This window comes from Heptranchias perlo, chromosome 9 (assembly GCF_035084215.1).
Source record: "Heptranchias perlo isolate sHepPer1 chromosome 9, sHepPer1.hap1, whole genome shotgun sequence".
Taxonomy (NCBI): domain Eukaryota; kingdom Metazoa; phylum Chordata; class Chondrichthyes; order Hexanchiformes; family Hexanchidae; genus Heptranchias; species Heptranchias perlo.
The window spans coordinates 28,226,534-28,250,973 of record NC_090333.1 but is presented as its reverse complement, the minus strand read 5'-3'; the positions used below and the strand labels follow the sequence as shown (position 1 = coordinate 28,250,973).

The 24,440-nt window shown below is 40.9% G+C and overlaps 1 protein-coding gene across 1 annotated transcript; it reads left to right on the top strand.

The window, feature by feature from the left end:
* The first annotated feature begins 4,492 nt into the window (after positions 1–4,492).
* On the top strand, positions 4,493–21,306 carry si:ch211-106k21.5 (toll-like receptor 3). The gene is made up of 2 exons (XM_067990084.1): positions 4,493–4,811; positions 15,065–21,306. Exons 1-2 carry the CDS (start codon positions 4,784–4,786, stop codon positions 16,303–16,305), a joined length of 1,269 nt encoding a protein of 422 aa, XP_067846185.1. The 5' UTR covers positions 4,493–4,783; the 3' UTR covers positions 16,306–21,306.
* Positions 21,307–24,440: the final 3,134 nt, after the last annotated feature.

Sequence of the window (24,440 nt, the reverse complement as noted above, 5' to 3'; positions counted from 1 at the left end):
TTATCAGGAAAGGCTGAACAGACTGGGGCTCTTTTCTCTCGAAAAGAGAAGGTTGAGGGGTGACCTGATAGAAGCATTTAAGAAAATGATAGGGTTTGATAGGGTAGATGTAGAGAAAATGTTTCCACTTGTGGGGGAGTCCAAAACTAGAGGTCATAAATATAAAATAGTCACTAATAAACCCAATAGGGAATTCAGGAGAAACGCCTTTACCTAAAGAGTGGTAAGAATGTGGAACACGCTATCACAAGGAGTAGTTGAGGCAAATAGCATAGATGCATTTAAGGGGAAGCTAGATAAGCACATGGGGGTGAAAGGAATAAAAGGGTATCCTGATAGGGTTAGATGAAGTAGGGAGGAAGGAGGCTTGTGTGGTGCATAAATTCTGGCATAGACCAGTTGGGCCAAATGGCCTGTTTCTGTGCTGTAGTTTCAATGTAACTCAATGTACGATCAGAATAGAAGAAGATGTTTCACATTGAAAGATTGCCTAGTGAGATGTTCTGGTTTTATTTTAGGTATGTGCCCCCCGCCCCCCAAAACTCATCACATAGCACCACCTATAGCCAAGCAGTACACCATCACAACCACATACGTCTGATCCAATCATTAGTGAAGTAAAGAAATGCCTCTACCTCTGTGAGAATAAGTACGTACACTAGAAACTCTTTAAAAAAAAAGTTTTTCGCTTTTATAAATGCTGAAGAAGCTGAGATTTGCCAGATCTTTCATGGTACAAACAGAGCATGTGGCAGGGAGGCGTGGAATACTGTTAGTATTCAACTCATGACCTGCAACCCACTTATGACTTTATCCTTTGAAGCTTAAAGTGGCTGAGTAAGTACTTGAATATTTCTGGTATTTTATGCCTACATAGTATATTTCCTCTCTTTGAACACACAGCTTTGTGCCCAATATTTCTATTGGATTGTAGGTATGTGGAAATTTGTTTTTTTTACCTACGGTTGTGTTGATTGCAGTTGTTGTTAGTAGAATTGTTGGTGTAGTGATTCTCCTACAAATAATCTAGCAAACAAAATATAACAATTTTTAAGTTACTATTGTCAGCAAAGTGGAATTCCTGCGATCCTACCAGGGCCATCATTTTATAAGTAAAGCACCTTCCTTGCTTACCACTCTATATCTTCCATCCTCACTGGATAGGAGTTAAAACCAATAGTCAAATTTATTTACAAATTAAATAATTACACAGAAGCAAAAGGAACACACAGCAAGTAACTAGTTGTACAATACTTGACAGACACAATACTTAAGACTATTAGAATAACAATATAGTCCAAATTCCTTGTAATTCTTACAGAATCTTTAAACTTGCAGATTGTTATATGACAAAGACCTCCGTGGACCCCCTCTAAATGAGCCCAGCTGGAAACAGGCAGTCGAAAGCAGGGAACTGAAAATTCTAGAACTGCTGATCAAAAATGGTTCTGTCTACTTTTTTAAATGCAGACTTCTACAAAGAACAAATAGATTCTTTCTCAATGGTCAGGCAATCAGAATATTAATCATTTCTACCACTCAGGCAGATAAGGTGTGAATAGCAATCTCTTGGAGATTTGTTGAATCTTGACACCTGGCTGCAATGGACTATTCAGAATGTCTGATGTGAGAAGACAAGTTTGCCTGAATTAACAAGGCTGATTTTCCTGTCCAATGCATCTAAGGAATAGTCAATTCCCAGGCGCAAAAGAGAGGAAAAGCGGACACCCCTATTATTGTAGGCCCGAATTACTGTGACTTCTCCTAAGGGACAAGCATTTGGCAGATATAATAATGAGATGGAGGGACATTTCTCCACCTCGTATTTCTCTTCCAGTGCCAGAAGGAACTTGGCAATAGGCCTTGTGCTTGCCCTTCACAGATTAGAGCCTGCAGCACCAGTAGCACATCAGGGACACAATAATGGCCTGAACTCGAAAATATGGGTGGGTTCAGATTATTATAGACAGGGCACACTTCAGGTACACTACATCCACCTGACGCCCAGGTGCTGAGGGTACAGGAAGATCGGCCCCAGCATTTCAAAAACATGCGGGATTGGCCAAACGCTGGACTAGATTTTGAATACAACCAGTGACATAACCCCGGCTGGTTGCCTTACCACAAAACATAGCTAATCTCTAGTGGGTTTGTGTATTATCTCCATACTCCCCTCCACCCGATGAAAAAAGAACTTTTAGGAATACAGCTACTCAAGGCAATCTTAAGATCACATTGGTCGTCTATCAAAACATAATACATATTTTTTCCAGTTTGAGGCATGCAGGAGAACTGGTTATGTTACAACAGCAATATAAATCAATCATTTGCTTTTGTGTAATTTCATGTTTAGAGTGAAGAGGTGGAGAGAAGACTAAAATAAATCAACAGATATCCTCTCCTGAAATCCCCGGAATGTTGTACCTATCAATTATGTTTAAATTCATTTGGGCTCATTAAAGACAGGTGCAAGTGAGACTATAATAGACAATAAGGAACTGGCAGTCTTGTTAAATGAATGTTTTGTATCCATTTTCACAGTAGAGGAAAAGGATGAAATACTAGCGGCACAAGGAAACCTAAAAATAACTCAAGGGGAGGAACTTATTGGGGGTAATTTTGACTTTGGGCTATAGTGTAAAACGGGCACTATCAGATCCAATATCACCCATTTTACACTATCGCCCAAAGTCAAAATTACCCCCATTGGATTGAATATAAGTTCATAAAATGGTGATGTAGAAAATAATGGGATTTATGATAGACAAATCTCCAGGACTTGATGGTTTCCACCCCAGTGTATTAAATTAAATAGGTGAGGAAATTGCAAAACACTCTAGATTTCGGAATTGTGTCTTTAGACTGGAAAATTGCAAATGTTGCTGCATTATTTTAAGAATGGAGGGAGGGAGAAACCAGAAAACTATAGACCAGTCAGTTTAACATTAGTTGTGGGGAGTTGCTGGAATCTAACATCAGGGACAAAGTAGCTGAGCACTTGAACAAGTATGAGCTGATCAAAGAGTCAGTGTGGATTTGTGAATGGCAGGTCATATCTGACTAGTCTAGTTTAATTTTATGAGGATGTCACTAACATGGTGGGTAGGAGAGAGTCTATGGATGTTGTCTATATGGACTTCCAGAAAGCATTTGATAAGGTTTTGCACAAGAGATTATTAGCAAAAATAAAAGCGCACAGAATTGGAGATAACCTTGTGACATGGGTTGGGAGATAGGAGACAAAGAGAAGGGATAAAGGGAATGTTCTCTGATTGGCAGGATGTGACATGTGGTGTTCCCCAGGGATCTGTACTGTGCCCTCAACTTTTCACCATATAGATCAATGACTTGGATGATGGAGCTGTATATCTAAATTTGAAGATGACACCAAGTTAGGAGGCATAGTAAGTTGTGTAGATGGGAGCAGAAAGTTGCAAATGGACATAGACAGATTAAGTAAGTGGGCAAAACTGTGGCAGATGGAGTTCAAAATGGGGAAGTGTGTGATCATCCATTTTGAATCCAAGCATGACAAATTGTAATATTTTCTAAATGGCAAGAGATTAGGAACTGTAGAAGATTAATAGAATTTGGGAGTCCATCTACATAAATCTCTAGAAGTTAGTACACAGGTACAAAAATAATCAAAAAGGCTAATGGAATGTTGGCCTTTATCTCAAGGGGTTTGGAATACACAAGTAAGGGAGTTATGCTTCAGTTGTACTGGAGCCTTGGTCAGGCTCCATCTGGAGTACTGTGTTTAGTTTTGAGCACCGAACTTCAGGAAAGATATATTGTTCTCGAAAGGGGTACAGCGTAGATTCACCAGAATTATACCAGGGCTTAAAGGGTTAAATTATGAGGCCAGGTTGCAAAAGCATGGCTTGTATTATGTTGAGTTAAGAAGATTGAGGGGTGAACTAATTGAGGTATTTGAAATTATAAAGAGATTTGATATGGTAGATACAAAGAAACTATGTCCTCTGGTGGGGGAATGCAGAACAAAGAGGCATAACGAAAAGTAGAACTAGGCCATTTAGGAGTGCAATCAGGAAGCACTTTTTAAGGCAGAGGACAGTGGAAATCTGGAACAATTTCCCCAAAAGGATGTGGATGCCATGTCGATTGAAATTTTCAAGAGTGAGATTGACATATTTTTATTGGTAAGGCTAACAAGCCATATGGAGATAAGGTGGGAAATGGAGCTAAGGCACAGATCAGCCGTGATCTGGTTGAATGGTGGAACAAGCTTGAGGTGCTGAATGGCCTACTCCTGTTCCTATGCTATCTGCCACTCTGTACTTCATAGCAGCAGTTCAGAATTAGGGGAGGATACGAGGCAAGACTTGAAACTCATTTTAGCTAGGTGACAGACGTTTCATTGCCATAAATATATGATCAATTAATAATACCGTGGTGTTCTGCGTCCTTAGAATAACCCGAGCTCTGACTGTAGGTGTCTCCCTAGAGCAGATACCGGGGCGGGGGGAGGAAGGGAGTTAAGGATCCCGAGGCTATTGCTGGCTGATGTCAGTGTGTTTGTTCCATTTCTTACCTGGTCACTTTCAAGAGAGTTTCACAGTGGAGAGCGAAGGAGAGGGACTGAACGGCACCCTCCCAAACCTTCAACCACCGTGATCGACACACCCACATCAATTGATCAGGAAATCCATCGTAATACATATATTTTAAAATCAGGATGTGAAGCTGCAACCAGTAGAACAAGAACTACTCAGATTTTAAAAAGTGAGACCGCTTCTGTCTAAACTTGTCTTCAGTAGGAATGGGGGAATCCGGCAGAGGCACTAAAGGTAAGTAGTGACCTTGGGTTTGGAAAGAAAACCTTTCCGTGATTGATCTTATTGTTTCTTTAACTTAGTAACAATAAATACCGAATATGGTGGCCCGGGATTGAAACTTGCAATTATTTAAATAAAGTAGCGATATTAAAAAAAGATCGCCAGTAAAATAAATATATATTGAGTGCAAGCCCGGGCTACTCTCGAAAAATTATAAATTCTCACATTGAAATCTACTGGGAAGGACTCCTGAAACCGTGACTGTTCCATTGAATGAACAGAAATGTTCAATGCACGCGATCCCATTGCGGGGTTAGATATTTCTTGCATTACTTTGGCGAGGTGTTTAATTTTGTAGGTAAACACGGATGTCGAGGTTTTAGATTTGGGGATGGGTGTGTTTGAGACTTATCGGCAATGGGGAAGTGACCAGACTGTAGGAGAGAATTGGGGGAAAGTCCAGTATGAAGAACTAATATACAGAGTGGGATCGTTTGGCTTTTCTGAGTAAATTTGGGACAAATATTGAAAACTATTTTACTTCTTGACAGAAACTGACGAGACACGTTCCAAATAGTTTTTTTAATCTGCACCAAGCCACTGAAGGATTGCCTCTTCAAATTATTATTGTTGTAATGAATATTAATATATCCATAGTTGGTTGGTTTGGAAAGTCTACATTTTACGAAGGAGAGCCGAGGCCAGTTTTCTGCTCTTATTATCAGAATCTTGATGGCCTCACTCGGTGCCGCAGACTGCTCGGTTGTTTAGTTCGGGATTTTTTTTTATTTTGTAAAGTAAATGGAAGTGTTTACCCTGTAGTCCAGGAAACGGCTTGTCATTTGTCGTCCTTTATGTAGATAGCTTGAAATCTCCGCCCACATTGGCGCTGTTGTAATGGTAATAAATTCAAGGGGTTGCAATCTGTGTGAAGGCTAGATTTACCGACCGTAAAACTGTAGTGAATTACAGTGAGGAAAACTGCATTCGCCTGGATTGTAACACAATCTGAAATAAATAGCCAACTCTACACTTACTGGCACCCGTTTGTACTTATGCTTTGTGGTTTAAAACTGTAAAGTGAGAGATAGCCCGGGAAGAGACGTTTTAAGAAACCAACCTGCAGCGACCATCCTTAGTGTGGAGGGGGGTTGTTTATCTCCAGCTCCCCGATGTCATAACGGGGGGAGTGGTGTGTATTGACAATAATAACTGCTCCCAGGATGCCTCAGACCAGTCTTTTAAAGAAGAAAACAAGGAACAAGTGGGACTGAGAACAACCAGTCAGCTTGTCTTCATAAGATTCAAGGGTGATCTTATCACTGTAAAAGTTCTTGAAAGAAAAGAAAGACTTGCATTTATATATAGCGCCTTTCATGACCTCAGGATGTAACAAAGCTCTTTATAGCCAATTAAGTTTTTTTTTCTTTTTTTAAGCGAATCAAAATCAAATAATAAATAAAGTCAAATAATAATGTTATTATACTGGTCAAGGATGCACTCCAGTCCCTGTGGTGCCCACCGTTTGCGGAAAGCCTCAAGCTCCCTCTCCACGGCCACTCGGGTGCGGAGAATGCCGTGGAAACAGCCAATGAAGTACTTTTGAAGTGTAGTCGCTGTTGTAATTTAGTAAATCTTGCAATTGATGTTGCTACAAATTCATTATTTTCATCATAGTTTTAAGATAAAGATGCAAGAATTGGTTTGGATGAGGTTCACCCTGCTGCAGGTATAACTGCAGTGTTGCACCATGGGAAGTCCGAGACAAGAGATTTTGGTTGTTCCCGGAAAACTGAACCCTGCAGTCCAAACAAACAAGTTCCCCTTTAAATTTGTTCCCAAGCATAAGTAATAACTAACTGATCCTATCTCCATAGGAAAATGAAACACTTTTACTGAAATCCCTTTGGAAGATATAAAACCTTTTTTTTATTGCTGATCGACTGCAGTGTGCGTTCTATATGGATTCACTGGTGGTGACTTTGGTAGTGACTTGAACTTTTGTGTCTGGTTACATGCAAATCACAGCGACAAAACAAAAGTTGGGTCTGAAAAGCGGAGATCGGCTCACAAGGAGCAAGTCAGCATTGGCTAACAACTATGACCTTTACAACACAATGAAATTTGCTTATTCGGACTTTTCACTAGTGACTTGTCTCCTCAGTACTGTACCAACTTTGTCTGCCTGAAGCTTTCTGGGATCCCACATTTAAGTCCACTTAAATCACGCTTAAAGCTGCAATCCCTGAAAAACTAACACCTTGACAACATCCTCTACATAGACCAAGCAACACATCAGCAACTTTATCAGTACTCCAAAATGCAGCCGCCAATCTACGGAACTGGCTGCTTGGCATGTCCGTGAGGTACTCTGAAATGTAGTTACACAGGGTACATGTAAACTATATATCATGAAAAACTTGGAAGTGTAGTGAACAGTGAGGAGGATAGTGATAGACTTCAAGAAGATATAGACAGGCTGGTGAAATGGGCGGACATACGGCAGGTGAAATTTAATGCAGAAAAATGCAAAGTGATACATTTCGGTAGGAAAAACGAGGAGAGGCAATATAAACTAGAGGGCACAACTCTAAAAGGGGTGCAGGAACAGAGAGATCTGGGGGTATATGTGCACAAATCATTGAAGGTGGCAGGGCAGGTTGAGAAAGCGGTTAAAAAAGCATACGGAGTCTTGGGCTTTATAAATAGGGGCATAGAGTACAAAAGCAAGGAAGTCATGATGAACCTTTATAAAACACTGGTTCGACCACAACTGGAGTATTGTGTCCAGCTCTGGGCACCGCACTTCAGGAAAGATGTGAAGGCCTTAGAGAGGGTGCAGAAAAGATTTACTAGAATTATTCCAGGGACTTTAGTTATGTGGATAGACTGGAGAAGCTGGGGTTGTTCTCCTTGGAACAGAGAAGATTGAGAGGAGATTTGATAGAGGTATTTAAAATCATGAAATGTCTAAACAGAATTGATAGAGAGAATCTGTTCCCATTGGCGGAAGGGTCAAGAACCAGAGGACATAGATTTAAGGTGATTGGCAAAAGAAGCAAAGGTGACATGAGGACAAACTTTTTTACACAGCGAGTGGTTAGGATCTGGAATGCATTGCCTGAGGGAGTGGTGGAGGCAGATTCAATTGTGGCCTTCAAAAGGGAACTTGATAAGTACTTGAAAGGAAAATATTTGCAGGGCTACGGGGACAGGGCGGGGAGTGGGACTAGTTGGATTGCTCATGCATAGAGCCGGCATGGACTCAATGGGCCGAATGGCCTCCTTCTGTGCTGTAACCTTTCTATGATTCTATGCACTATAACTGAAAAGCAATTGAAAACAAACTGCAATCCCCATTGTTCTTATATGAGCAAAGTACACTTGGTGTCAAATATGAAAGTATTTGAATATTCACAGTCATCTCATTAAGCATGTCAATTTGCTGTCCACAGATGTATCGAACCATTGATTGAACAGGAACATGAGACAGCAGCCCTAATTTCACCACACTACATTTCAGTGCAAGTATCAGCCTTGTGCTATATGTGGTAACAATCTCACCTCTGAGTCAGAAGGTTGTGGATTCAAGCACCACCCTAGAGACTTGAGCACATAATGTAAACTGACATTCCAGTGCAGCACTGAGGGAGTGCCACATGGTTCAAGGTGCTGTCTTTCAGATGAGACATTAAACTGTGGCTCTGTTTTTCCTCTCAGGTGGATGTAAAATATCCCATGGCACTATTTGACGAACAGCAGGAGAGTTCTCCCAGTGTCCTGGCCAATATTTATCACTCAACCACCACCAACAAAAATATATTTATTCCTCAACCAATATCACTAAAACAGATTATCTGGTTATTTATCTCATTGCTTTTTGCACAATTTGGCTGCTGCATGTCCCTACATTACAACAGTGACAACACCTCAAAAGTACTTAATTGGCTGTAAAGTGCTTTGGGAGGTCCTGAGGTTGTGAAGGGTGCTAAATATATGCATGTTCTTTTTTTACAGGCCATTACTGATGGCACACAGATTGCTGCACATCCTCTGGCACCACCACTTACACCTCTTCGCCTCTGCATTATGACTTACCCAGAGATACCTCCTCAAGCTCACTAATTGCATCCTCCAGGCTGTGTTGGTGCTTGCAATCATTGATGAGAGGGACACAAGGTGCTTTAGGGGTGCCATCTTATCCTGGGCCATTTGCAGCACTGATGGGCTGCTCTTCTAGGCCAACAATGACAGAAGAGGGACTTATGTTCGAATGCTGGTTCCAAGATATACATATGCTGACAGACATGTCCTAACCTAGAATCCATCCTGTTGGTGTCAGTAACCAACAACACATTATGCAGATAGGTTGCGTTACATTGATTTTTTATGTGAATCTCTTTTATAATGTTAGTGTGTCAAAGGTTTCAGTTGAAAGTGGCAGCTTGATTGATGGCCCTGCTAGAGTACAGGTATGCATGATAAGCAATGAAAGAGCTGAGGGCTTTGCATGGGTCAGCAGTAAATGTATAGCAGGTTGACAGGTAACATTTTATGGCGTGTATACTTGGGCCATCTATTTAGTAAATGGTACTGTTGGATAGCCTTAGATTGAAAGCATTCTTAAGGTTTACCATATTTTTCTGCATCATTTCTCAGAACCTGCAGGTATTGTACACAGTATTGAACATTGTTCCCACTTCTTGCTAGGCATGCTACACTGTTCTTGTCTGGACTGGTTATCCTAATGTGCCAAACATGGCAACTCTCCATGTAACAACAACAACTTGTATTTATATAGCACCTTTAACATAATAAAATGTCCCAAGGCACTTCACAGGAGTGTTATCAAGCAAAATTTGACACTGAGCCACATAAGGAGATATTAGGACAAGTGACCAAAAGCTTTATTAAGCTTTATTGAGTAGAATGGGCCTATACTGTCTGGAGTTTAGAAGAATGAGAAGTGATCTCATTGAAACATAAAAGATTCTGAGAGGGCTTGAGAGGGTAAATGCTGAGATGCTGTTTCCCCTGGCTGGAGTGTCTAGAACTAGGGGGCATAGTCTCAGGATAAGGAGTTGGCCATTTAGGACTGAGATGAGGAGAAATTTCTTCACTCAGAGGGTTTGAATCTTTGGAATTCTGTACCTCAGAAGACTGTGGATACTCAGTCATTGAATATAGTCAAGACTGAGATTGATAGATTTTTGGACTCTAAGGGAATCAAGGGATATGGGGATCGGGCGGGAAAGTAGAGTTGAGGTTGAAGATCAGCCATGATCTTATTGAATGGCAGAGCAGGCTCGAGGGGCCATCTGGCCTACTCCTGCTCCTATTTCTTATGTTCTTATCAAAGAGGTAGGTTTTAAGGGGCCTCTTAAAGGAGGACAGAGTGGTAGAGAGGCAGAGAGATTTAGGGAGGGATTTCCAGAGGTTAGGGCCTAGGCAGCTGAAGGTATGGCTGTCGATGGTGGAGCGAAGAAAATTAGGGATGTGCAAGAGGCCAGAATTGGAGGAGCGCAGAGATCTTGAAGGGATGTAGGGCTGGAGGAGGTTACAGAGATAGAGAAGGGAGAGACTCACCTTTTGTAGCAGTATCTCCACCTTGCCATCTATCATTTGCCCAGAGACTCAGTTTACCACATTTTGTTTTCTCCATTGTTTTTTTATCATCCAGATACTTGGTTCCATCCAATTATTTTTGCCAAGCAATCAATTTTGTATCAAGATAATTTTTTTGCATACAATTATTTTTGATATCCAACATTTGGTTGCTTATCTTTAAATAGCTGCTGCAGCACCTTACATTGCTTACACAAATTCCTCCTCCCCTGCAAGTGCAAACCCCTTGTGGTAGGAGAATTTCAGGCCAAGTGCCTGCATTATTGTAATGAGAGAAACCCAGAGGTTTGGATGTGGACAGATGCATGGGGCACAGGCAAAGTCCAAGGTTCACCATTCCTCCTACAGAAATGCCCACATTAGAAAATCCACCATCTCTGCTGTTGCTACCAGGGGGAAGTACTAAATAGAGAACAGGAGTTTCCCCATGGGGAAGGAAGAAACAATCCAAGATCGAGCTGCTCCCAGGCAAATTGAACAGAGCAGGTTAGGTAGATGACTACCAACAGGTCATCTGCCTGTCCTCTCTGTAACCATCATGTAGGACATGAGACCTAAAATTGGCTACAAGAATAAAATGTGAAATAAATTAGAAAAGTAAAAATATTTCTAGGGTCTATTGTATACTCTATGTAAACCTGGTAAAGTCTCCTCTGTGACACCTTAAAGAGTGTTGAAATGATTTTAACTTGTAGGTCACTAAAATAGTCGAACATAACCAGCTCCAATTTATGCACAATTTCCTTGTTACAGTTTCTTTTTCTTTAGTGAATTGCTCAAACTGCATATAATAGTTTATTACAGGAAATACACACGTCAATGCCTTTCTAGGCCTCAGGAAAGGGTGTGGGTACAGATGAAATTCCTAATGGGAGCTGGACTTAGATAAGGAAGGTTTTATTCAATATGCTATTATTATCAGGCCCCTTATCATACTGTTATTAAAGTTGGAGTCACACAAAGGATTTGATATACTCAAACAATATTATTTGTGTTTTTAAAAAAAAGAAAGCATTTTTCTAGTTTCAGGAAAGTTGCAAAACAATCCATTTTGTACTGAATTGGACCAGTGTGTGCAGACAGGATCAGACCTAATGGAAACATCATTCCACCCCCATTCCCCAACAAAAAAGTTTATATAGAGGATAAAAACACTGTTCTACTCTGATTTACCCCCAAAAAAGCACTAATTGATGCATAACTGACAAACATGTAAAATGACTGAGTTAGGTGGGGCAAAATTATTCAGTGGTTTATTTTTCCACAGTGTGGTGTATCTTGTTGGCTAAATTATAAGTTTAAATTTAAGAAGTCTAGTTGATATCTTATGGCGTTGCTGCTGCCACTGGAGCATAGAAACATAGAAAATAGGAGCAGAAATAGGCCGTTCGGCCCTTCGAGTCTGCTCTGCCATTCAATATGATCATGGCTGATCCTCTATCTCAATACCATATTCCCGCTCTCTCCCCATACCCCTTGATGCCTTTTGTGTCTAGAAACCTATCTAGCTCCTTCTTAAATATATTCAGTGACTTGGCCTCCACAGCCTTCTGTGGTAGAGAATTCCACAGGTTCACCACCCTCTGGGTGAAGAAATTTCTCCTCATCTCAGTCCTAAATGTCCTACCCCGTATCCTGAGACTGTAACCCCTCGTTCTGGACCCCCCAGCCAGGGGAAACATCCTCCCTGCATCCAGTCCGTCTAGCCCTATCAGAATTTTATATGTTTCAATGAGATCCCCTCTCATTCTTCTAAACTCAAGTGAATACAGGCCTAGTCGACCCAATCTTTCCTCATATGACAGTCCTGCCATCCTAGGGATCAGTCTGGTGAACCTTCGCTGCACTCCCTCTATGGCAAGTATATCCTTTCTTAGGTAAGGAGACCTAAACTGCACACTATACTCCAGGTGTGGTCTCACCAGGCCCTGTATAACTGCAGTAAGACATCCTTGCTCCTGTACTCAAATCCTCTTGCAATGATGACCAACATACCATTTGCCATCCTAACTGCTTGCTGCATCTGCATGTTTGCTTTCAGTGACTGGTGTACAAGGACACCCAGGTCTCTTTGTACATCAACATTCCCCAATCTATCACCATTTAAATAATACTCTGCCTTTCATTTTCCTTCCGAAGTGGATAACTTCACCTTTATCGACATTATACTGCATCTGCCATGTATTTGCCCACTCACTCAACTTGTCTAAATCGTCTTGAAGCCTCATTACATTCTCCTCACAACTCACGATCCCACCTGGTTTTGTGTCGAATGCAAACTTGGAAATATTACATTTGGTTCCCTCATCCAAATCATTGATATATATTGTGAATAGCTGGGGCCCAAGCACTGATCCCTGCGGTACCCCACTAGTCACCGCCTGCCACCCCGAAAAAGACCCATTTATTCCTACTCTCTGTTTCCTGTCTGTTAACCAATTTTCAATCCATGCCAGTATATTACCCCCAATCCCATGTGCTTTAATTTTGCACACTAACCTCTTATGTGGGACTTTATCAAAGGCCTTCTGAAAATCCAAATAAACCACATCCACTGGTTTCCCCTTATCTATTCTACTAGTTACATCCTCAAAAAACTCCAGTAGGTTTGTCAAACACGATTTCCCTTTCATTCAAGAGCAAGGATGTCTTACAGCAGTTCTTTTATTGGCTGCAGGAAGACCATCAGCTCCAAGGAGCCTGAGTAAAACTGAAGTCAATGGGGGTCAAAGGGAGAACCCTCCAGTGGCTGGAGTCATACCTGATATAAAGGAAGATGATTGTGGGTGTTGGAGGCCAGTCATTACAGCCCCAGGACAGTGCTGCAAGAGTTCCCCAGGGAAGCATCCTGCGCTCAACCACCTTCAGCTGCTTCATCAATGACCCCCCCTCCACCCCCCAATAAGGTCAGGAGTGGGGATGTACACTGACAAGGACACAGTAATCACCTCCATTCACAACTTTTCTAATAATGAAGCAGTCCATGCCAGCCGACAGTAGAACATGAATAACATCCAGGCTTGGGCTGACAAGTGGCAGGTAATATTTGCGTTCATAAGTGCCAGATAATGACGATTTCAAAAGCCTAGCCATCTCCATTTCACCTTCAATGGCACGTCATCGCAGAGTCCCCCGCCATCAACATCCAGGGGGTTACCATTGACCAGAAACTGAATTGGGCTAGCCTGGGAGAGAGTGGGGCTGAAGCCTGAGACCTGGGAAGAAACGGGGAGGCTGGGACCTGAGTCAAGTGAGCACCAAGGCAGAGGAGTAGAACACAGGGACTGATGTTCAGCAGAGGCTGGCGATTGTAGTACTGGCATTTGATGGCTCCCTGTTAACTAGTCACAGGGCTATTGCACACCAAAGATATGGCTCACATGGATGAACTCCAGACACATCGACACAATCCTTCTTATAATATAAATAGATTGAGGCGGTATATTGTCTTATCTAGGGACTTATCATGGTTTTGGACTGGTTTGTGCTCCATGATGCAGACTTGCTGTGCTGTGTTTGAAAGACCAGGCAGGCATCATAGAATAGCAGGAAACAAAGGACAAAGTTTTATTTTTTTTAAAACTACAAATAATCAAGAAATTAATGTAATTGGTAGAAAGTGCTGGCATGAGGAAAGATAGCCTAAAAGGAGAGATAGAAGCATGGGCCATGAAAGAGAACCATGTATAAAATAATTCAACGCTATGGTCAGTGCACACGTGTACAGTCTACTAAGAATTCAGTCATTTTGCGTGTGAAAAAAAATGAATTATCCAGTAATTTGAATTAACCAACTTTGAAACAAAAAAAATACTGTAGCATAAAAAATACATTTTTATGTTACTGTCATTCTGCAGGGAATGGTGGAAAAAGAAAAGAACCAGTTGGATTCATATGGCATCTTATCACATCTCTCAGACATGTTCCAAAGCACTTCAAACACCATGAATTACAAAGAAGATAATGGGATGGTGTTCACAATTTAGAACAGCCTAAGCTGTGGCATCACAATGATGTTAGATTAGTAAAAGGAGAGATGGTGGCAGAAAGTTATGCTTTCTAGTAGTGAGGTTGATTTTGGTGGTTTTGAAGCTGTGATCTTCATGTGCCTTTATATTAAAATTATACTTTTGTAATTTTTCCCTTCACTCATTCAGGTTGCTCTTGTGCCATATAGCATTTCCCAGCTGAAGGCAAAAATCTGGCAGGGGGGCATTTAAAATGGGGCGAGGCACTTAACCCATACCTTTCCCACCCACAACTGGCTGGCTGAAATTTTAAATTGCAAGGCGGTAAGCACATTCGCTGGAAGCCAGTGGGGTCCTCTTTAAATATGCAGATTGGACTCCAATAATGTCATCGGGGCCTGATCTGCTATTTTAACCTGAGGCCTGAGTGGGCTTCCTTATCAGGCCAAACCTGCTGGGAATGGGATCCAGGGCCAGAAGAAGGGTCAGGGCAAGCTAAGTTGTTTTGGGTTTTGTTGTCTTTTTAGGCTTGAATAAAGACTTTATTAACTTATCAACCGGATTTAGCCTATTTATTGAAGAAAGCAGCAGGCACTCTGTTACGCGCACTCCTGGCTTTTTTTTTCTGTGATACTCCTGTCATTTGACCATATGCTGATCTGTTTTTCTCAGGTCCAAGGCCATGGAAATTGCTCCAGCAGTGGATTCTACTACTAGCATCTGTTTGGGGTCCAGGGGCTGCAAATGGAGTCTGCAAGTGTGATGGCAATCTTGATTTCAGGACCTTTAAGTTTAGCCAGGTGAGAGAACAATGTTGCTTAAACTTCAGTGGTTCTTCCATTGGTGCCCTTCAATGGAATGTCTTTGCTAACCTGACAGGAATCGAGGTCCTAGACCTGTCAAGTTGTAACATATCTGAGATCTATGATGTGGATGAAAACCCAAGCTCTCTGGCGGTCCTATACCTGGACCACAATCAATTAGACCGATTACCTTCTAACTTCTTAACAAATGCACCCAGCTTAAAGATCCTTCACCTGGAGGAAAACCACCTTCAAGAGTTGCCAGAGAGTATTTTAGAGGCTTCGGACCAGATACAGGAGCTGTACCTGGACTCCAACAGTTTGATTTCCATACCTCCGAGTGTCTTTAAACCAAGCCTTGTGAAATTGTTTCTTTTTAATAACACCTTGCAGTGTACATGTGCCTTGTATGATGGGTTGGCAAAATATTTTACTGTAAACGTAAGCATCAGTGAATCAGAAAATGTGCTTATGTGCTACACACCAAAACTCCCAGAAGGTCTGAATATCTTAGACATTCATCGCTCAGATATCTGCAGGTCCCATGGTCTCACTGCTCTCTTCATTTGCTTGCCATTGATCTCGATTCTTGCTTTGGTGCTGTGTTGGTACTGCTGCAGGAGAAGAAGGTCTGATTTTAAAGCTATTAGACAAGACAACCACATTTGCACCATCGAGAAATCTGGCTTTACAGATGTGGGCGACCATCACTATATAATGTGTAGGACTCCGGAGACAACGCCCATCCCCACAGGACATGAAAACAGCCTCCTAGCCAGAAATCAGCTCATGTTACGCCCCTCAACAGCATTGCTAGGGAGTAACCGTGACTTGTATGAAGAGGTGGAAATAAAGCCCAGTGGTTCTGTTGACTCAATCACACGTGTTGATGAGATCTATCTTAATATGTCTAATAATAAAATGGAAGAAGAAGAGGCTATAGAGGAGGTCCTTGCTGAGCCAGAACGGGTGAGTGTCACAGAGGAGCTACAAGAGGCAGATCGTCAAAGGCTGTATATGGATAAGTCAACAAACTACTACAATCTAGTTCCTGGTATTGAATTAGATGACTCCGACCATGGTGAATATGAAAATATTGACTTGTCCTAGTGACACAGGATCATTTGTAAAGGAGACTCCACAAAAGCCAGATCAAAACATTTGGCAGTATGGAAAACTGCTTTGGGCTTGTGAAGATGGACAGGGGACTTGTTTAGCACATTTATGTACGTGAAGAATAAAAATAGAATGGTTGGTGTGGAGGGGGCACAATACTGAGTTAAAATGCAGGCTTATTATTGGGGTAATGAAGCCCGGCATTACCACAGTCCTTCAATGTATGGGATATCAAAGTATGTTTAACACAACGTTCAAATTTAAAGTTGCTGTCCCATCAGCAATTTCTGTCAATACAAGTGAATCTCCTGTAGGCAAATATAGAGCCAAATCAGGGGTGTCTTTGGGAGTTGGAGAGGACAGGAAGGATCCAAAATGGTGCCAGTAATATAATTTTCTTGATAATATTAATTTTGAACGATTTCCAAGAACAATCCAGCATCAAAAAAATACACCAATTGGAAAAAAAAGGAATTGTCTTTATGGCGGACATCAATAGTTCAATCTCGGAACCTGAAACTATAACCTCGATTTAACCTAATATGCCTGGCAGGAACTGAGTGGGTAGAAGTCATTGGAGAGTAAAATTGGATCAGGTGCAAAATGTTCACCTGAGCTGAACCCACCCCATTCGCACCGGGTGAGTTAGATTAAAATCGGGGCTCATGAGTTTGATCAGACTTCCATATCCAGTTTTTTGCACTTCGATGTTAAATTCAAGGAATCAGAATAGAGAAAAAGTTGGTGTCGTAATGGTGTCATCATTTCTGCTCTCTCTCTCTAACTGATCTTACTCGCTATACCAGGTCAATGGGTGTGACTGCCTGTTCATCGGGTTTGGCGAGATTTTCGGAATGAATGTCCTGTCCGCCCTTAGATATGTTTAGAATGCTTCATGAATATATGTTGTAGTGACAGGACATTAATATTCAGTGCTTCATTCTAAAGGGTGAACCTAAACATTCATGGTAAATGGTGGCAGGGAGGCAGGGCCTAGCAACTCATCCCACTTCCCTGCCTTCCAGTCGTGCTCCGCCAGCCCCCAGGGAGTGGCAGTAATCTCTAAGGCAGTGGTGAAAGGTCTGCTGATGGCCTTTTTAGAGGGACAGGGTCCATAGTGAGCCTCCCCTCAGATCCTAAATCTAACCTTTGTTAGGCCTCGGATCAGCCTGAGGCCTAATATTCAAGTTGTCCTTTGATCTTCAGGGCCCTATGTTCCCTTTCAGAGGTGCTCCAACTCTTCGGGGACTGCAGCGCTGCCCGAATTCTCCAGCTTGCCAGTGGTGGGCACCTGCTTGCTAGCGGGGATTCTGCCAGGAGCCTGCCCAATATACTGAATGACCCCTGACCCAGGAAACTGGGCCGGGGTCATGGCGAAGTCACTGCAGCAGGTGGAAGTCCCTACCCAACCCTCCTGGGGTGGGAAAAGGAAAATCCAGCCTTGAAGATCAGCAAAATATTCAACTATGGAGTCTACACAACTAGGCCCAATCCTGCCTTCATCTGTAACCCATAAACTTTCCAGCAGGATGACTGAGATAGCCAAAACGAGTGGAACCTTGTCAGTTTTTTTTCTCTTCCTAGCCCAGGGGATACCAAGGCCAATTGTAGCACTCCTACTGCTGTTCCTGATGGGATCAGTACTGATTAGGGAGTGAACCTCTTGTCTCTATTGCATAGCAGCACACCACTTGCTGCATTTACACACTGAGCTATTGGGGAGCTTAGGAAAACATTTTAAATCTACCAAAACAATTGGTGGTACATTGACACCATTCAGACACCAACTTTTGCACCATAGAATGGCGTTGTGGGAATGTAGGTGAATTGTCATCTCCTAGCAGCTGGTTCAACCAGCATTAGCAAAGACCAACAATAGTTTGTGATCTAGGAGCACCAGGTTCATTGTACTTACATGTAGCTCTGTTATTTTTGAATAATTTGTCATTTGATGCTTTCATAAACTGATAATGCTTTATGCTTTTCAAGCGAGCCATTTATAATAGTACTCTAGCTCGAATTAATACAGTACTGTATTTATGTAGTAAAAGTTGGGCTTTCCTGCATATTTTATGACCTGTGAACTTGGGAGTATGTTTTATATATCAGGGCAATTGATCATAATCAAGTGCCCAGTCACAAAGTTGCAAATCCAAGAGTTTATGGCTTCCTTGCCCCAAAAACTCATGAAGAGAAAATATGGTACTTTATTGTCAACTTAAACATCTTCAGTCTAAGCTGCATCCTGAGTACCAACACTTGGATCATTTCGGAGTTAAGTGGAAGTTAGGAAAGAAAAGATGTAAATAACTGTACTTTCAATTTGAAGTCCGTCTGGACCCCTCCATCAGTTGTTTACTTTTCACAATTAAGAAAATGAACTGTGAACTTGAACAGAGCAGTACAATTGTGTGGGTCAGCATTAGAATTATCCTGTCTGGTTTTTGATGTATACCCTAGCAGTCTGCTTATTGTAGGAATGCTGCCAAGGTGGCAATGATGTGACTACTTTGATGGGTTGTACCAGGAACTACGTATCTGCCCAAAATGAAGGAAAGAGGGTCTATGATTAGCACTTTAAAAAAAAATTGTGCCTTCTAATATTAATACAATGCTAGACTGGATTAATGTAGCCCTGATTAGCCCATCTTGTTCCTTATTCGCAAGATAATTGTTTTACACTTGACATAAAACTGTTACATTTGCAATATTGCTTCAGTGACAACAAATACTTTTAACTGTGTGTTTCATATCTGCTTTCAGTATTACAAGTGGTTTTAAAAATGGAGTTTCATATCGTAAACTCCTGTATACATTACAGCCAGACATTGTGACCTGGAAAATAGTCTGACGTCATTGGTGCAATGATACCTTTACCCAAGGATGCAAACTTTTGCTTTTGATACTACCTAAATATTCCAATTTTAAAACTTACCATCTCTGCTATTGATAACATCATCAAATCTGGCTGTTTTGTGAACAATAGTGTCACTCGTTTCTGTGATATCATTGGCATCATGATGTGTTGCTGTAATAGAAAGATGACACTGTATCATTCTGTAGGATCCTGTAAGATAGATATATTAATGTCTCTTAACACAGGGGGAAAGAGGTAAATGTGGAGGTATTCAACATGGCAGTGGCCGTAGAGTTCACCTTAATTATCTGAATACGGTGCTCCTTGAACAACATTGGAGATGTGGACTTCTGAGGCTGCAGCCATGTTGGCTGATTTGAAATCAGCATTTTTAGAAGATTCTGATTCTGATTACTGTTACCATTTGAACAGTAATGGAGAAGTTAGAATGTGCTCCACATAAGATGTACTAATATTTAGAAGACTGCAAAGAGCTCTGGAGGAGGCCTCTTGTCTTCCTGTACTGTAGCCTTGTGAAACTAGCCCTTACTGCCATCCTGTGAAACTAGTTGATAAAAGTGGCACAGCCCCCTAGTTGAACCCAATGTACTGGCCGCTCGGTCGATAGCAGGTTGTAGACGAGGGCATTCCTGATGTGGGAAATCCCTCTCTGAGCTTAGGCCCCTCTAATGTCTGGGGCACACAAACCCACCTCAGAAACTAACATGTAGTCCGTAACCCAGGTGATTTTCTGCCCCGAGTACCGCATTCTGGCCAACTTATGCTGGGAATGTGCTAAAAAAAGCCTGCGAGTTTTTGGGGACTCAAAACTTAGATGCAGATCAGAGAAGATCCATGAGACTGATCCCTAATGTCAGCAGAAAGACTGGATAAACTTGGGCTATTCATCCCTGAAAGGAGATAACTGATAGATGACCTTATACAGGTTTATAAAATTGTAAGCAATATGGAAAATGTTGATCTGGAACTTCAAACTGCACTGTGACAACAGGACAAGAGGACACAAGTTCAAACTAGTAAAAGATTGATGTCAGGCAAAGTCGTCATGCAAAGTGTGTTCAGCACATGGAATGGAATTCTGGGTACAGTAGTGAAGGCATAAACCACAGAATCATTAAGGAACAGTTAGATGGCGTGAGGGACTGTCTGGATGTATGTGCTAAGATGAGTTGAATGTAACTGTCCACTGACCCTGTGAAATACAAGTTCCAAAGAAGACCAGAGTCAGGAGAAAAATCCAGAAAATTAAATAAAGAAATTGGAAGAATGAAGCACTTTTAAATAAAGAATAAGCTAAACACCTTAAGTTACAACCTTACAGTGATAGAATTCCTGTATGCACGAATGCAAACACATTAAGAAAAAAAGTATAGAAATAGATCCATGGTTTCAACAACTTTGTTTTTTTGAATTGGTATTTCAGTGGATCCAGAAGGAAAAGAAGCAAATGTGAATAAGAGATAATATAGGACAAAAGTCTGGCTTATAAGAAAAGTGTAATCAAGATTTGGGACATGGCTGTTGTGCTTCTTTGCCTGGAAAGCTTAAAAAATACTTACCCTGACACTCTGAGTACTGTGTACAGGCCTTCTCTGTCTCCAGTGCATGCTTATGCAAATTATGGGGTGCAGACAAATCTGTGTTGATTCCCAATCAGCAGCCTGGAACACTCCATACTGAACAATTTTTCAGGCCTCTAGTAGGACTTTGAACATCCCCCATTCTATTGGGTACTCTTCTGAGTCTGAGATCAAGGCATATTTTGGGAGAAGAGCAGAAAGTGTCTTACGTTGCAAATACCCATGATATAAAGTACCTTAGTGCTATTACTGGGTTGGAAAATGTTCTATTCTCTAGTGTTGGCATCCCTCATATCAATTAGCAAAGAAATACCAGCAAAAATGTACAAAGAGACAGATCAATACATAAATTAAACAGTGGAAAATGTCCTGCCTCACAGACTGGTTTGTGAATGAGGATTTGTTTTTTATAGGCATGCTAATTGAATTATGTATGAATTCCCATTGTATATTTATTTGTATAACGATCTGCAATTATCACCTTATTGATGTTTTTTTTGACAGCAGGAGAATAATTAAAATACTCTGGTTGAAACTGTTTTTGGTTATTCCCTTTTTATAATTTGCATACGTTCATGGTTACTGAAAGGAACAATACAAGTATGAAGCTTCTCAAAAATGAAAGGTAAGCAGGAAGTTGATGCAGGAACCAGTGATGAAATATAAATTTCCAGTACATGGTTATGTGAATGTGATGGCCAATTGGTAATGGAATGGAAAAAGTAAATGTGGAAAATTACTTCAGAGTAAATTGCATGATTAGGACAAGAGGCACAGGTTCAAGCTAGTGAAAGACAAATTCAGGATTGATATCATACAAAGGCTGATCAATACATGGAATGGATTTCCAAATAGAGTAGTAGAGGTGAAACCCTGCAATCATTTAAGAGCCAGATGCCACAATGGGGGATAATTTAAGGTATTTTTGAATGGATGAGTCGAATGGCAATCCTTAATTAACTTATGACATTGTCCCAGGCTGTCTAAATCTTTAAATAGTATATTGTATGAAGTGTAAATTTTCCAGGAAGTTTGTCTCTTATAATTTTGGCATATTATTTGAGGTAAATACATACAAATATTGGAACATACAGGAGCAGAAAAAACCTGTTGGTCCATCTGGTTGGCCCCAGAGTAGAAAATGATTGTTTATTTGGCCTTGAGCCAGGCATACCACTGTGGCAACTCTCCACAACAAAATGGCCAGAACTACCTGCACAGACATTTCTTACTTCACAAAATGCTTCACTTACTTCACTAGAGAAGCTGGGATCATTCTCCTTAAAGCAGAGAAAGTTAAGGGGAGATTTAATAGAGGTGTTCAAAATTATGAGGGGCTTTGATAGAGTAAATAGGGTAAAACTGTTTCCACTGGCAGGAGGGTGAGTAACCAGAGGACACAGATTTAAGGTAATTGGTAAAAGACCCAGAGGGGAGATAAGAATTTTTTTTAATGCAGTGTGTTATTATGATCTGCAATGCACTACCTGAAAGGGTGGTGGAAGCAGATTCAGTACTGACTTTCAAAAGGGAATTGGATATGTACTTGAAGGGGAAAAAATTGCAGGACTATGGGGAAAGAGCCGGGGAGTGAGACTAATTGTATACCTCTTTTAAAGAGCTGGCACAGGCACAATGAGCCGAATGGCCTCTTGTGCTCTATGATTCTACAATAAAATCAATGGTACTTCAACAACCTTCAACGAAGGGAAGACTAGTAGAATCTTGGCAAGAAATTCAAACCCATAACCTTCCAACTACAAATCAAGCTATCAGTTAATCTATTGCTACCATCTACAATTGCCTGGTATAATTCCAATTCCCCTATTAGCTGGCCCAGTACAGATCAATTTCTAAGCATTGACCAATGCAGGTTCTACTATTTTTATCAGATAAAAAGCATCATCAGCCAAATAGAATGTAGCTTAATTATTAAGTGTGTTGGATTTTTTGTTTTAATTCATTCTTGGGATATGGGTGTCGCTAGCAAGGCCGGCATTTGTTGCCCATTTCTAGTTTCCCTTGAGAAGGTGGTCGTGAGCCTTCTTCAAACACTGCAGTCCATGTGGATTAAAACATTCTGATTACAATTTCAGTCTATGGTTCATTAAGATCAACACGTGGCCTCCTTCCCATTCGACAATGATGTGCTAATAGCAATACATTAACTGACCTATACTGGGTCTGGTAATAGGGGATTTGGAGGTGTTCCAGGCAATAGGTCAACTGGTAGCTTGGGTTATAGCCAAAAAGGATTTGAACATTTGTATACAAGAGTAATGGCTTCATTGCAGTTGACTGTCAGCTGTTTCCAATTATTGACAATAAATTCTTATTTCAAAATTAACATATACCACCATGTTGTCAAAAGACAATATTGCAAAGTTTTACAATGCAGTTTGAACTTGTTCCAGCTATTAAGATGGTGGAGTTGAGTTAAGCCTGTCACATTTGCCAACCCAAAAATACTTCAAGAGGATCATGGCTCCTGAACAACTGTTATAACCTAGATACATGTCTCTCCAATGCATAATTACAGGAAAATGCTTAAACACAGAAATTGCATGTACACATCCTAGCACATTTGCAGACAACCAGAATTTGTCTATAGATTTGACTATCCGTCACGGCACTTCGATGTTTAAAAGTTTAACCCTTTGAACTCCCACTCAGTTCTCCACTCACATAGGAAACTTAAGTTTTCCAATCACCAGATGTTCTTGGGACACCAAATTTACTTTAGTAGTTTTGCAGTCAATCTAAAATGCAAGGTTTGAAACAAAGACTTGTAGCGATGAGTACAATAATGGGTTTGTGTTAATATTAAATATAACTTATTTTCTCTTCATTGGTTTCTCTATATTTCATATTTATAAGCTCCTCCCATGGAAACCTGAATACATGCATTTCAGTGGAGTAGGGATGTTGGTGAGATGTGGGGCAGACTGGGAAGACTTGCTCCGTGGCACTGCCAACAATGGATTTCCTAAGTTTAATGTCTGCTTGGGAAAGGTAAGATTTAAGATTAAAAAATAATGAGGCTGACTGTAGATCCACTTAAACAAATTGAACTGTTCAGTTTTAATAGTGATAGATACATCAATATAGATTATGTTTTGAAACCAAAATAAGAATGTATCGAAGAAAAGAAAACTCTGACAAAATCCTGTTTTTATTTTGGACTGGGGTAAATTTATGTTCACTGAATTCCTTTTATAGTGTAGGCTTTGTACACTTCTTTCTGCCCATGGATAAAATGTAAATGGTCTCTTCATTTGGCCTCTAGACTTCATGCACCATGGAGCACATTATCTTTTGCAAGTCACACCAAATGAGTGTGACTTGACTGCTCTTCCTTCAGAATGATTACCAGCCATATCTTTCCATCCCACTGAGCATTTGCCAAAATACAACAAATACTCAGTGAGGACAAAGCAGTGTATGTTTGGTCAGTAAATAACATTGGGTACGGCAGTGTAGCGGTTATGTTACAGGACTAGTAATCCAGAGGCCTGGACTAATAATCGAGAGAATGCAAACCATGGTAGTTTGAGAATTTGAATTCAGTTTTAAAAAATAAATCGGGAAATAAAAAACTTGTATCAGTAAAAAGTGACCAAGAAGCTGTGGGATTGTCATGAAAACCCAACTGGTGCTCCTCCTGGCTCCAC

Coding starts and splice junctions, on each gene's coding strand:
- si:ch211-106k21.5 (XM_067990084.1), top strand. CDS start 4,784: ATGGGGGAATCCGGCAGAGGCACTAAAG. Junction 4,812..15,064: donor ATCCGGCAGAGGCACTAAAG/GTAAGTAGTGAC, acceptor TGTTTTTCTCAG/GTCCAAGGCCATGGAAATTG.